At 34.9% G+C, this 14,235-nt stretch overlaps 1 protein-coding gene across 3 annotated transcripts in view; it reads right to left on the bottom strand.

Annotated features, from left to right (window-relative positions):
* Positions 1-3,796: 3,796 nt before the first annotated feature.
* LOC105213776 (inactive dipeptidyl peptidase 10) overlaps positions 3,797-14,235 on the bottom strand; it is a 201,794-nt gene continuing 191,355 nt past the window's right edge. For all 3 annotated transcript variants that reach the window (XM_054231156.1, XM_011186832.3, XM_011186831.3), the window contains exons 3-12: positions 14,062-14,160; positions 13,886-13,980; positions 13,685-13,770; positions 10,388-10,863; positions 10,059-10,209; positions 8,627-9,775; positions 8,341-8,535; positions 7,968-8,128; positions 7,664-7,869; positions 3,797-7,428 (exon numbers count right to left, since the gene is read on the bottom strand). In XM_054231156.1, coding sequence (XP_054087131.1) covers positions 7,288-7,428; positions 7,664-7,869; positions 7,968-8,128; positions 8,341-8,535; positions 8,627-9,775; positions 10,059-10,209; positions 10,388-10,863; positions 13,685-13,770; positions 13,886-13,980; positions 14,062-14,160 — 2,759 coding nt within the window. In that variant the 3' untranslated portion in view covers positions 3,797-7,287. The remainder of the gene's footprint in view (positions 7,429-7,663; positions 7,870-7,967; positions 8,129-8,340; positions 8,536-8,626; positions 9,776-10,058; positions 10,210-10,387; positions 10,864-13,684; positions 13,771-13,885; positions 13,981-14,061; positions 14,161-14,235) is intronic.

Genomic DNA, 14,235 nt, shown 5'->3' with positions numbered 1-14,235 from the left:
AATCAATTAACAAAAGTATTACAAATACAACAGTAGATGGGGCGCAATGATAGCTTCCATTAAATATAAGCTTATATGTTTGGTCATAAACTTTTCACACACATAATGTATACCCATTAGGAAAATTGAATATTTATGACTTGAGAATTTCTGACAAGGCAACACATACTTACTGTGAATGGGTCTTAAAGTATGTTTTTGACTAAAATATAGCTAGTTTTACTTCCAACTTGCTTATTAGAAACAATAATAGTGCGCACTTATGCATTTTTATTGAGCAATATGACAGCTGTCAAAATTGTTTTCCTCCTAATAATAATCCAATGCTATTTAAGGTTTCCTTGGCACTCTTATAGTGGTAAGCGTTAGTTATTTAGTTCACATAATAAAAAAAAAATTACTTCTATATCGAAATGTCATTGGACAATGTAATATTTTTCCTGCTGGGTACTTACCACATGTAAACAAATGCCACCACTAATATTTATTATATTTTTGTTTTGTATTTGAATACAAATATATTCATATCTGCCCATAAAGACCGTGATGTTTACCCTTGTCAACATAATTAAATATCTTTGTCAGTCTCAACACAAACACCATGCCAAATAAAAGGTCACGTTGTTGTCATTGAATACACGTACGAGCTGTCAACAAATATAAACATATATGTATTGTATTTATGGCTGTATTACTTAACTAAATGTGATAATAATGAGAATGAAATTGAGATTTAATTCTGGTGTTGGGGTGATAAATTATTTTTTTTCAGATTAATTGATAGAAAAAATATTTAATTTAAGTGTTAAAAAAATAGATGGATCCTTTGAATTTATTTTTATTTTACCAAATTTGCCCTGGCACGAATTTTGTAGAAATTTGTATTTTTTTTAATTTTAATTTGATATTTCACTAAGTTTTATTTTTCTGATAATGTGGCAACCCTATTCCAAAATTTTAATAATTTTTGAAAAAATTCAACAACTTTTCTAATACGTTTTTTGCTTAATTTTTAATGTACATATGTAATTTTCTTTTCAATAGATGGCAACTCTTACCAATATGTTTAAGTTGAAGTCGTTCTGAAAAGCTCCATAAACGCCTTATATTTGCCATGCATTTAGCAAAATTTGTCTCAGTTTTACATTTTCTCTCTTTCAACTAAAGATTTTCTAAATACCTAGCGGAACTTTTTTCCTGAACCTCCCAGATTTGTAATATTTTTTTAATATTTGACTAAATTTTTCTTATTTCGATAGATGACAACTCTGTTTAAAAACGTTTACGAAATTAAAGATTTCAAAATATTTTCCAATTGATAACCATATTGTCTTACTATTTCGAAAATCTCCAGGTTACCTCATTCACACTCACCCTTTAAAGCTACAACAAATTAAATTTTTTCCTAAATCGCACTTTAACCTGTCTCGTAAAAGGAAAAAATTTAGCGTGAAACCACTTAACTCATAAAAAAGAGAGTATGTGAGATGTCCAAAGTGAAAAAACAGCATCGCATAAAAACAACGGTACCCAACAACGCGAAATTGAACGAAGTGAAACGCAAAAATGTAAACAAATTAACTTAAAACGTTTTGTAAATTGAATAGAATTAAGAGTTTATTTATTTAGCGACAACAGCGGGCATGAACAAGAGAGAGCGACATGTGATACGCTGAAACAGCTGGAAATATTAATGGATGGTACTTAGGTAGGTATATTAAGGAGGTTCTGTAGTGTATACTTATAGAGTAAAGTACACTTTTTTAGATTTATGACTTTAAAATAATCAAGTCTGAAACTGAAGACAACCATTCTTTAATCATTAGCACCAAGCTTGTTACTAATGCTACTCTAATACCTTAATTTAAAATATAAGCGAGTGTTCTTTTGCTACTCGCTTAAATATAAATTCAGCTATTATTTATATTTTTTGGTTTTATATTCAATTTTCCTCTCTCTCTCTCTAAAAATGTTCGCCCTAATGTACTTATACAACAATATGTGAATATGTTTATTTTCCTCTAAAAGCAATAAAAACGGAATTTGAGTGCACTTAATTGCTGAACAAATACACAAATTTGGCGTCGTGCAAACAGAGAGAGTAAAGTGCTGGGAAAAAGTACTTTATGTGGCGGTAGGTGGACTACACATACGGTTCGTGTATATATATAAGTATGGGAGGACTCATATTACCACAAAAGGGGAGTCAATGTTTGTGGAAACGTTTACTTTTAATGAAAAAATAATTTAGTAACACTAAGATTTCAAAGACCGAGGCCAGTGCCCTCTAAAATTGAATGCGGTCTCAAAAGTATTTTTTCGGTATTTTTTTTTTACTTCGATTAATCTAATTCATAAGAGTCCTTCGTAAATACGACATTTAAAATTACGATTTTTTATTTTTATGAAAGCTTTTGTTAAACATTTTGAAGAGGTATAAATCATTGAAAGTCGTGGCAAGCTTAGAACAGATCCCTTATCATTAGTATGTCTGACGGATCTAGATAGTAACTTCATCGCAGCTTCGAGTTCTATAATTAAGTTTTACTCTTCGAATATTGCCCATCCTTTGATATATATGTATGAGAAGTCTCATATGGGTTCTAAAGTTGGTGAGTGGATATTAAAAAATATATATGGTCAAACTATACTACAGTCTGTAAAATAGACCACATCCACTGAAAGCGTTCCCCTCCACAAAGCCATTTTTAGAGATTTTTTTTTACACTAAAAACCACCACATTCTGCATTAGTCCGATTTTCGTTGCAATTTCATCCACCACCAACTAACCAGAGCAGCCTCCACCAGCGACGGCCCTTTGTCTTCAACCACCAAATAATGCGACATGTGTTATTCTATTTTCTCAGTTAACTCGCTGGTCAACACTCATTCAATTCCATTTCATTTCATTTCACATAACAATGGCCAGCGCTTTCACAAAAGCTACTCCATTAGTGGAATTTAGTGTGGCTAAGTGTAGCTAGTGTCCTTGCAGCGCTACTCTAGTTATTTACTCTTAATTGAATTTCGCTGCAATTTTATCGCAGTGCAGTATGTGTTCGCAATTAAATTTGTGAAATGTAGTTTTTAATTAACTCGCCAAAGTTGCGCAAAAGATGTGTCAGAGGAGATAAGTATAATTGGAGATATGCATTTTATTTTGGAGCTAATTACAGAAGATTTTCAGTTCGGTCATTTCAGAATTCGAGTAATTTTTGATGGCAAATGTTGTCAGTTGTTCCAAAGGAAGAAAAATAAAATATATCTAAATAACATTTACGAGTTAACCATAACTTTTTTCATAACTTAAATGGAGCTTTTTAATGAATTCATAAATTACTTCCTACAGTTTTCCAAGATATTTAGGGACTCAGTTTTTATTAAGAAAAATATTGCCTCGACTCCAGATGTCGTTGAAAAATCTACAAAGATTTAAACTAAGTAAGAATGTGTTGCCGAAGAGATATGGGACTTCCTGCCTTAAAAGTATGGAAAATATGCTACTTTTACACGATTTTTCCATGATTGAACATGATTGAAATAATAATCTAATTATATTTTGGCTTACTTGGCTGTGTTTTTGTTTTCCTAAAGTCTTAATGATAATCATAAAACGATATCATCCTCAATGTAGGCAACGAAGTGGTTTCGAAATGCATATTTGTAATGTAGCCTACATTTAGGGTTCTTGAACATTAATATTTCAAATCAAAAAAGATAAAAAATACTTCGAAACTATTTAAAAAAGAAAAATTAAATCAATAACAAGAAATCCATCGAAATAAAACCCGAAAATTTTGTTTTCAACATTTGATTTTTATTTTCCATTTTTATTTAGTTTTCATTATTGTTTTAATGCGTTGTCTGTTTTGGTGATTTTCTTCGCCTTTTACAGGGTGTTTTTGTTTTCACTTAAAATTATATATGCTTATTTTAACATTTGCATTATGCCTAATTATACACCTTCATTCGAGATTATGTGATATACAGGCATACATTTAGCAGCTAATATGTATACGACTAAACAGTTATACATGAAATTTCACATTGTTGCCATTTATGTATGCTTTTTTATTTAGCTTAAATTAAATTATTTATATTCTTAGTGGTGAATATATAAAAAATATTAAACAAAAATAGTAAAAAAGGAAATATAAAATGAAATTCTTGAACAAGGCTTTATAGAATACTGCTAAGCACATAGTGGATTTAAAAGCAAAATTAATTTTTTTTAGTGTTTTCCTTCCATTAATGCTTCATCACACCATGCACTAGGTGCCTAGCTTAAGTGTTTCTAGTCCTGATGGACTTTAAATAGCCAAATGAAGTGTTTCTTAAGGTTCAAGGGTTTAGTTTCAACAAAGCGAAGGTAAAAGCCTTTATGTGTGTGTATTTCTAAGCAATTTGTGCTGTTGTTGTACATCTGTGTATGTACTTGGTGTGTCGGGGGACGGCAGAAATGAATTCTGAAACCAAATAAATTCGTTCAACTTTCTTTGTGAATTATTGTGCGGCCACAATCAAATGTGTATATATTTTGTATTTGAAATTTCATTATTGAAGCATAATTATTGCTTCAACTCCTTAAGGATAACTTGGGATTAATCAATGATTTTGTATGTGTTTCGTTTGTTTAAATTAAAGGCTAAATGTTTGCTGTTTTGTATGAGTAGCTGGTTGTGTATGCTTCAAAATCAAACTTTTAATTTGTTTTTTTTTTTTCAAATAAGGTTTTTAATTATTTTCTTCAAAATCTTGCTTAATAATAATTTAATTTCGATTTCTTTTTTTATAATTTTTGTATCTCCTATCTTTTTACTTATCAGATATAATTTCTTAGTTTTAATAATTATTTTTAATCTTTTTAGTTTCTTTTACTTTTAAAATTTCACATATTCATATGTATTGGATTTGTTTTTTTTTTTGCGGCATTACACAAATACACACTTAAAGCTTTCACTATTTCATATATATGTAGAATGTTTAGCTCTACTTTTGTTTTCTTGTTATTTTTCTGTTTTAAATTTCTTTTTGTTTTATATTTTCTTGTGTTCTTTTGGGGTCTTTTATGCCTTCATTAGTTCGTATTTCCTATTTTATTATACTTGCTTTGTTGTGCTGTCAACATCTCTTTTTTGTAGTGTTATATTTTAGCTTCATATATTTTTTAGTTATAGTTATGTCTTCTCTTTTGTTGTAGTGTTTCTTTGTTGAAAATGGAAGCATTTTATTTTGCTACATACAATTGCATCATAATTAGTGTTTTTTTGTATTACAGCTTAAGTAAACCTATAGTTTTTCTTTTTTACCTCAACTTGTTATTGTTACGAGTGCTATATTTCATAAGAATACTTGGAACTTCCAAATAGTAATGCGATTTGTATCTAAATTTATATGTTTACTAGAAATTTCTTCTATGCATTTTTAAATTTTTTAGTGCAAAAAAGTGGTTTTTGAAATAATAAAGGTAAAACTTCGCGCTTCATTATATTCAACAAGCGTATGAATGTAGGCAACGCAAGTTATGTGGCCTACATTCAGGCGGTTTGATTATAATTTTCATAGTACGCTTCTTTGAAATACTTTTTCTTTGGGAAATTAATATTATTGGGCTTAACAAGTGGAAATAATATGAAAAGAAGATCATTTTTAACAGCGTGTGTTATTAAAAACATATATTTTATGGTTTACCACATAATTCGCTGATTTTAATTTTTCTTACACCAACAACTGCTCTCCCAAATACATACTAACATTACATTAACATCGAATTTAACATATATATATTTATTCTGACTGCTTGAACATACTTAATATTCATAATTCAATTAATAATATGCGCTTTAAAGCTAAAACATGTAAATTTCCATAAACTTATGCATTTCAATTGGATTACATACATACATACATATGACATATAAAAAAATAACATTCAGTCAATTTTAATTCATTTTGTGAATAACGGTATAATTAATTATACATACACATATACATATGTACAGCTATAAAATACACATAACAGTACATTTAATGATACACTTAATAAATATCGCAACATATTAACATTAAATAAATAGTAAATTCATATATATTTTTTTTTATTATATATATAATTTTCCATTTTCAATATAACTTTTATGCAGTAAATAAATATTATATATTCATATGTTTTTTTGTTGTTTCATGCGCACGTGTAATCGCCTGTGAAATGCACGCTTGAACGAGTATAAAAAATTAGTAAATACAATTAATTTATATATATAAATTTACTTTAAATATGATAAACCGTTAACTCAATGTAATCACTTAGTTTATTGAATGTTGTTTTTTTTCACAAAATTTATTTTTTTGTTTTAAATATTTTTTTTTAATTTTTTTATTTTTATGATATTTTATTTTGTGTTATTTTTTCTTTAATTGTTAATTTAAATTTGTTAATTAAAATGTTTATTTATGCTCATTAAATGTGTTTACGCATATTTCAATAATCAGTCGCACAAATTAATCACGTTACTTGCATGTTGCGGTTGCTTCTCTACAATTCGTTAGCTTTCAATTAATTATTTTAATTACTTCAATTAATTATTTAAATTTTATTATTTATTTCAATATTTTTTTAAAATTAATTTTCATATTTTTTTGTTCCGCATACCCACTTACACTTAGTTTTACATAACTTAAGCTTTGTTTCTAACCAACTTTATTAATTAGCTTAATTGTCTGCTTAGCCTTCGAATATAAAAACTAATTTGTAATTTTATTTTCTTTCAAAAATGCAAAAAACTTGAATTTTCCTAGTTAAGATCGCGCTATCTCGATCGCTTCGCACAGCAATGAACGTGTACTCAAGCTTTCTCCGATATACACTGCTATAAACTCGCATAAACCAGTATAAACTCGCATATGCTCGTTTAAACTCGTATATTATCGAATATGCATACTGGTATAAACTAGTATAAACTCGTATAAACTCGCATATACCCATATATACTAGTTTAAACTTGTATATACTCGTATAAACTGGCATAACTAGTCGCGTATATTTATTTAAACTCTCCTAAACTCCTTTTAATCGAATCTGTATATTCATATAAACTTGTCTATACTCGCTTTACCCATTTCTACGCTTAACTACATACACATAAACTGCTTTCAACGCTGTATTAACTCTACTCGCTTAAACTGTTTTTTTCGTGCTTCCTAAATAATCTCTAATCACACTAATTTATGCAACTACTTAGTACCTGCTTCTACAAATAGACCTCTTCACCACGGTGAAAGATTAATTATTGTTTGAACACAAACAGTCCCGTCGGATCCCATTCGCTGTCGTCATTGGGGCCGAAGCACTCATCGAAGTACCATTCCATGGTTTTGTAGACATGGCTAAGTGATTTCGTCATCGCGTGATCCTCATCGGGATAGACCTGGAAATAAATAAAAAAAAAAAACAGAAAAATTGTGAGACAGAGGCACAACACAGACTGTCCGGGTTTAATGAAGAAATAGTCCAAATGAACTCAGAGTTTTTAAATCTGCTAATCGGTTCGAAACTCCAAGAACTAAGGGATCATCTTATGTTCTAAATCATTGACCTTTCGTAAAGTTTCAACGTCCATTCCCTAGAGTCTCACTACACACATTCGTATAAAACTCACTTACCTGATGTCGAAACTTGACTTGCTGATCCACCAGCGCACGCACCAACATCAATGTGTGCTCCTGATGCACCAGTCTATCCGCCGTGCCGTGTATCAACATCAAATTGCGACCCTTAATATTGCCAGCCTTCATGGTCAGGTCGGCCTCCTGCAGAGCGCGCAAGTAATCGCCCTTCAACGGTATGTAACGTTCGGTGAAAAATGAGTCTGCAACGATTACAAGGAAACAGCAGAATACACCGTTAAAATGAGCAAACAACGGACACGTCAAGTGTGGCGAAAATAACTGTAAATTGCAAACTTACAATGATAGCCAAAGGAGACAATCGGGTTGACGGCCACAGCGCACTGCAGCACCTGGTGTGAGTCATCGATAAGCGTCATGGTTGCTGCGTAACCACCGTAACCCCAGCCGTAGGCACAAATACGTGACGGATCAATGAATTTCAAATTATCGCGCAGGTAGCTAGAGGTTTGTGTGGGTGTGTGGAAGAGAAAAGCAATAAAGTGAGTAAAAGCTGTTGACGAGTGCTGAGCTCATTTAATGAGTCTACACGACTACTACAATGGTTCAAAGTTTGCGGTCAGTGTCTTTTAGTGCTATTAAATGAGTTGGTGTGCGCGAGTTTATAACTCTCGGCGCACACGTGTGCAAGGCATTAGTTGGTAGATGCTTACGTTAATACGCCCAGTTGATCCTCCACTTCGACGGTGCCCAGCTTGCCGTGCACCTGTGTGCGCAGCAGTTCACCCTGGAAGCCGCTGCCGCGTCCATCAATTTGCGCCACAATCATGGAGCGTTGACTGCTCAAATACCAGTTCCAATCCACTTGATACTTTTCGGTGACCAGCTGTGAACCGGGTGCCGCATTGCTGTAAGTAGACGGGGGAAGAATACAGTGATTTGAGTTTCATTGCAGCCGCTTTGGGTTCCAAAGTTATAGACTACTACTCTTCAACTTACATGTGCAGTATGAGCGGAAAGGCGACCTCTTCGTCCTCACGCATACCGGGCGGCAGATAGAGTCGCACTTGCGCATGGAAGCCATGTCGTATCTCCACACTGAACGTACGTATTTGTGGTAAGGCGAGCTGTTGCAGCCGATGTCGCAAACTGTGACCCGCATTGAGTATATACGTCTTCATGTTGCTTTGTGTCTCCACCATATACACGCTGGGCGACTCCGGTCCGAGGCATTCCTGTACATAATGCGAGTAATCTTTGCTGAAGTAGATTTTATTGTAAAGACAATTCTTCGGTATATCATAGTAACACTCGGTCTCGTCATCGCTACGGTTTTCCGCGTCCTCCACATGTATACCTTGCGCTGTCAGTCGGAACGTGGATATGGTGTTGTCGCAGGTCAAGCAAGTCGGCTGTGTTGATGTAATATACGCGCGATTGCTCTGCGTCTCATTCAACTTTAGACTGATCTTATAGAGATGCCGTTCACCCGGACGCTTCTCTGGCGCCGCCATAAAGTAGACAATCTCATGCGCCTCATCCCAACCCAAAAGCTCAGTGACTTCAAAGCGTCCCATTGTGAGCGGCACCGGTCGGCGATCCAGCGATGAGATGAAGACCACATGTCGGAAGTGTCCATGTTCGCCATCACGCACCGGCAAACGTTTTAGCAGATAACCGCCATGTGAGATCTCATAAGTGGTTTGACCGTTGCTCACATTGTGGTAACTGTTATTGCCATTCAGTCCATTGGCGAGCAATTGCAGTTGGTTGCGTTTAAGATTGGCGCTACTGCGTGCAGAGAATATGGGACGCTCGGCTGGTAACACCCAACCGTCATTGACCGTTACCTCTGTATGCACAGGGTGACAATGGAAGTCCGGTGCGCGACAAACCACAGTTGTGGCCTTTGTTTGACCACGATTTGTGATCGTCACGGAGAGATCGATGGGTGTGGCCCAGGTTAGGGCGCCAATGTAGCTGCCATTCGTTAGATCGGCTGGAAGTTTGATTTGAGTGGGGAAGATGTATTTGAGGACGGAGAGATTCACCACATTCACGGTGACATTCGGATTGATTTCGCCGGCCTTCGGGTAGCGTTGCGTTAGCACCGCTGGGTACTTGATATCGTCGCCCATCCAGGTGTATCTATGAGAGGGGGTGAGATAATGGAGAGTGATAAGAGTATAGAGCGAGTAGAAAGAAGAATTCACATCTCATCTGGGAGAAGAAGCTCGGGAAATCATTGATGTGAGCATCACTTATTCATATTCGTTATAAACGATTGAATATATTGACGTCATCCGCTTGACTACGGACACTAAACATATATATAAATACCGTAACAAGCGCGCACAACGGCGCCAATTATTACAGCGCACATTTTGTTAACACATTTGATAGAATTTTAAATATTCATAACGGTACTCACTTGTATTCATTCACTTCGCTGTCGTTGAATGTGAGAAATGCTAAAAATAGGCCATCCGGTGAGAAGGCGAGACCGCTGCTGCGCCCATTCAGCTCCGGCACGTTCTCATACGTCCAATCCGGGATGCCATTGTAGACGATGCCAGCGCGACCTTTGCGAGAAGAAGCAGAAGCGGTAGCGAACAGCCACATGAAATAGAAAGAAGAAGAAGAAAAGAAGGGGGAGAGGAGAGAAGATGAATAGAGTTTAAGCTAAAATGTAGAAAGCTGAACTCATGCAACATAACAAGAGTGCTTATAAGATTTAAATAACAACTAGCTCACACCCACCTGTTGTTGTAATGCGACACACCAGCTCGCCTTGCACCTTCGGCTTGTAGTAGATGTCGTTCTCGTACACAAAGGCGATTGCCTGATTTTGTGGGAATGCTTTCACAGCGCCACCGTTAGGATATTGAAAATTGCTTGGCGGCGGCTTGCCAACCGCTCCACCACCTGTCGCAGCGCCTGCCAAACTGCTGAGCAATATGCTGCCGCCGCCCGAGGCGTTGACGGCTGTAGCTGCTGCAGCGGCGCCCACCAAACGTGCGGCTTGTGTGGTTGTGTTGGTTGGTGCTCTCGTTGTTGTGGTTGTAGTGCTGGCTGTTGTTGTTGTGGTAGTGGTGGTGCTTGTTGTTGTGGTTGTGGCGGGCGCGAGTAACACATTGGGCGCCCATGTGACATACTGCAAGCGCGGCGGCTCCGCTATGTTCTCTGTGGGACCGAGTGGGAAGGTGTTCGCTGTTTGCACCTCGTAAACGTGATGTCTGCGTGTTGTTGTTGGTTGGTGTGTGGAGAAAATTGTGTTATAAAAATTAATTCAAAGGAAATGTTAATCATAAATATATTAGGGTGTTTCGTAGCTGCTTTCAAATATGTAGTTGTTTGTAAGTGTGCTTGTGGGTCAATGTTACTAGTCGCTCGTGTTATGTAAATATTTATGAATACATATATGCTTGTATGTTTATATGTGGTGGTGTTGTTGTTTCTACTCGCTTTGTAATTAAACACAAAAAATATTAACGTTGTCATAAAATTTGGCTCTTTATCTCATCAGCTGCACAAATGTTTATCATACGCCATGTGGCCCAGGCTATTGTATTGTAATACATATGTATCGGCAAGAAATTGCCATTTCCTGAGTCATTTGCTGTGCAAATTATGATTATCTGCACGTGGGAAAGAGCTAATGGTGCATTCCAAGGCGGCAAGACTAATTGATTATTTTTGGCAAATAATTATGAAAGAAAATGTGTGTGTGGAGATCCAGCTGAATATCATTATAATTCGTTAGAATGTGAGGATTTAAAAAATTTTCCAAGTATGAGCAAGACGTTAGGCTCATTCGATATGAATTTAATATGAATTATTGACGAAATTGTGAATAAATTGCAATCAATCAGTAGTACGTAAATCTATACCAAATATAAGGGGGTTTAAAGCAACGCATAAATCGATTTAAGGACTGATTTACAGATTTTTAGGACCTAACCATCTGATGTCTTAAATAGCATATACCACTATTGTTCAACATTGGTGGATACATCCCTCATAAAGTCATTATTCGGAAGGTCGAAAATCACTATATTGGATATATTGAACCTAGAAAGGTCTAGTACATTATCATCTGCTTTTGCGATTAAAAGCGAAAAAAAATTTGTATTTATTTTTGTAAAGTCAAATAAAATAATGAAACTTATATATAGCTTATGGGGCTGGGCTAATTCCGATTTCACACATTTTTTTTTAAATGATATATGATTTCTTAATATAGTAAAAATATCTATATATACGGCGATAAGTCAATTGGAAGTTCTGAAATCATTAATTGGGCATATGGGGACTTGGGAAGGTACCGAACCGATTTTTATAATTTTTTAACATCTTGACAAATTATTAGAAGGAAATATTCTCTCATTATTTCTCACAGGTTATACTGATAGTTTCAGTTTTTCGGCGATTTTTAGAATGGAGCTGCCACACTATAAAGGTAGTATTTGTGCAAAGTTCTGCATCGATATCTTCACTAGTGCTTACTTTATATATTGTAAAGTAAACGATTCAGATTGTCTTCAAAGTTCTCGTATATAGGAAGTAGGCGTGGTTGTGAAGCGATTTAGCCTATTTTCACAACATATCATTGGGATGTAAGGAAACTATTACAAACCAAGATTCATTGAAATTGGTCGAGTAGTTCCTGAGGTATGGTTTTTGACCCATAAGTGGGCGTTGCCACGCCCATTTTCCATTTTTTAAAAAAATCTGAGTGCAGCTACCATCTGTCATTTCTTATGTGAAATTTAGTGTTTCTGGCGTTTTTCCTTACTGAGTCAACTCACTTTTAGTCATTTTCAACCTAACCTTTGTATGGTAGGTAGGCGTGGTTATTATCCGATTTCAACTAATTTCATGGTGTGTAGTGGGGTACGTAAGAGAACTGACTGCAGAAAGTTTGGTTTATATAGCTTTATTGGTTTGTGAGATATATACAAATAACCGATTTGGGGGCGGGGCCATGCCCACTTTTCAAAAAAAATTACATCGAAATATGTCCCTTCTTAGTGCGATCCTCTGTTCCAAATTTTACTTTTATAACTTTATTTATGGCTTAGTTATGACACTTTTTGTGTTCGGTCCCAAGGAACGTGTGTTCCAAGTTTCATCAAGATATCTCAATTTTTACTCAAGTTATCCGTTGCACGGACGGACGGACAGACAGACATTCGGATTTTGACTCGTCTCGTCACCCTGATAATTTTGATATATATAACCCTATATCTAACTCGTTTAGTTTTATGACTTACAAGCAACCGTTATGTGAACAAAACTATAATACTCTCTTAGCAACTTTTGTTGCGAGGGTATAAAAAGGAATTTTTTAATTTTAAAATGACTATTTGTGTTAAATTTTATTCCATTACCTTAATTGATGTCTAGGAATTGAAATTGTATAATATGAAAAGTAAAATATTCGAAAATAATCGTAATAAAAAAGTAAAGTTTCGAATATATAGTTCGTTTCTAAATACTAAAATGAGAATATCAAGGGGAAATTATTATTCAAATTTGGTTCAAATTAATCGAATAGACATATGAGATTTGACCATCTTTATATAATAGCCCTACTTTTAGTAGTTCGAATATACCATTTGTTTGAATGGTGGTCGTGGTTATTAACCGACTTCAGATATATTTTCATTAAGATAGATTGGTATATGTGATATTCTGAATAGTTTGAGAGAAATGAAGATTAAATCAATTAAAGAGATGGATCACACGATAAACAGATGCCCCAAGCGATTTTCAGAAAGCATTTTTTGTGCGATTTAAAAGGGAACGACTACAAATGACATAAAGTCGCTCAATCGTGGAATGCCCCGAACATCATAAGTAAATATGAAATTGCTACTGGCCATTGAATTTGTCCTTCCGTTGCCCACTTGCGATATTTGTAAGAGTATTTGTTTATTTGCAGTATCGAAAACAATACAAAGCAGTAAGCTTCTTACAAGCAATGTTTAGACGTGTGTATAAGAAAGTATAAATAAAAACAACAAATTATTTGCACAAATCTCTACGCAAATATACCTGGAGCCTTCCGCATTGCTGTCGGACTGCAGCAGTACATATTTCTGATCGGGCGATACGAGAAACGATTCAGCATTCAACTGACGCTGGAAGGAAGAAGAAGCAGAAAAAGGAAATCATTTGAAATTGTAATAAAATGAAAATTTATGGGAGAAGCATTGAAAGCATTTTTAGAAGAAGAGTTGAGACGCCAGTACTTACGAATGTCGAGTTGGTCATTAGAACCCGCGTTGTGTAATTGTCCAGATTTAATATCGATAAGCCGCCCGTTGGATCACGGTATATCAGTTCAATGTCTGAAAAAATGCGAAATAAATAAAAAGAAGGCGGAGATTAAATGTATAAGCATTGAATTTGAGTATAGCTTGTTAACTTACCGCTACTCCAAGTGCCGTTGAAGGGCTTCCATTGCAAACTTTTGCCCAAAATATCAGGCAGCACCATGTGACGGCCGCGTATGCGCAACCCCTCATCCTCTATAATTGCATGTAAATTAGAATGGAAATTAAATGAGGCAAATTAATGACAGCGCGATGGAGAGGGAGAGAGAG

Source organism: Zeugodacus cucurbitae, chromosome 5 (assembly GCF_028554725.1).
Source record: "Zeugodacus cucurbitae isolate PBARC_wt_2022May chromosome 5, idZeuCucr1.2, whole genome shotgun sequence".
NCBI lineage: Eukaryota > Metazoa > Arthropoda > Insecta > Diptera > Tephritidae > Zeugodacus > Zeugodacus cucurbitae.
The sequence above is the reverse complement of the archived record's forward strand: the minus strand, read 5'-3'. Positions and strand labels throughout refer to the sequence as shown.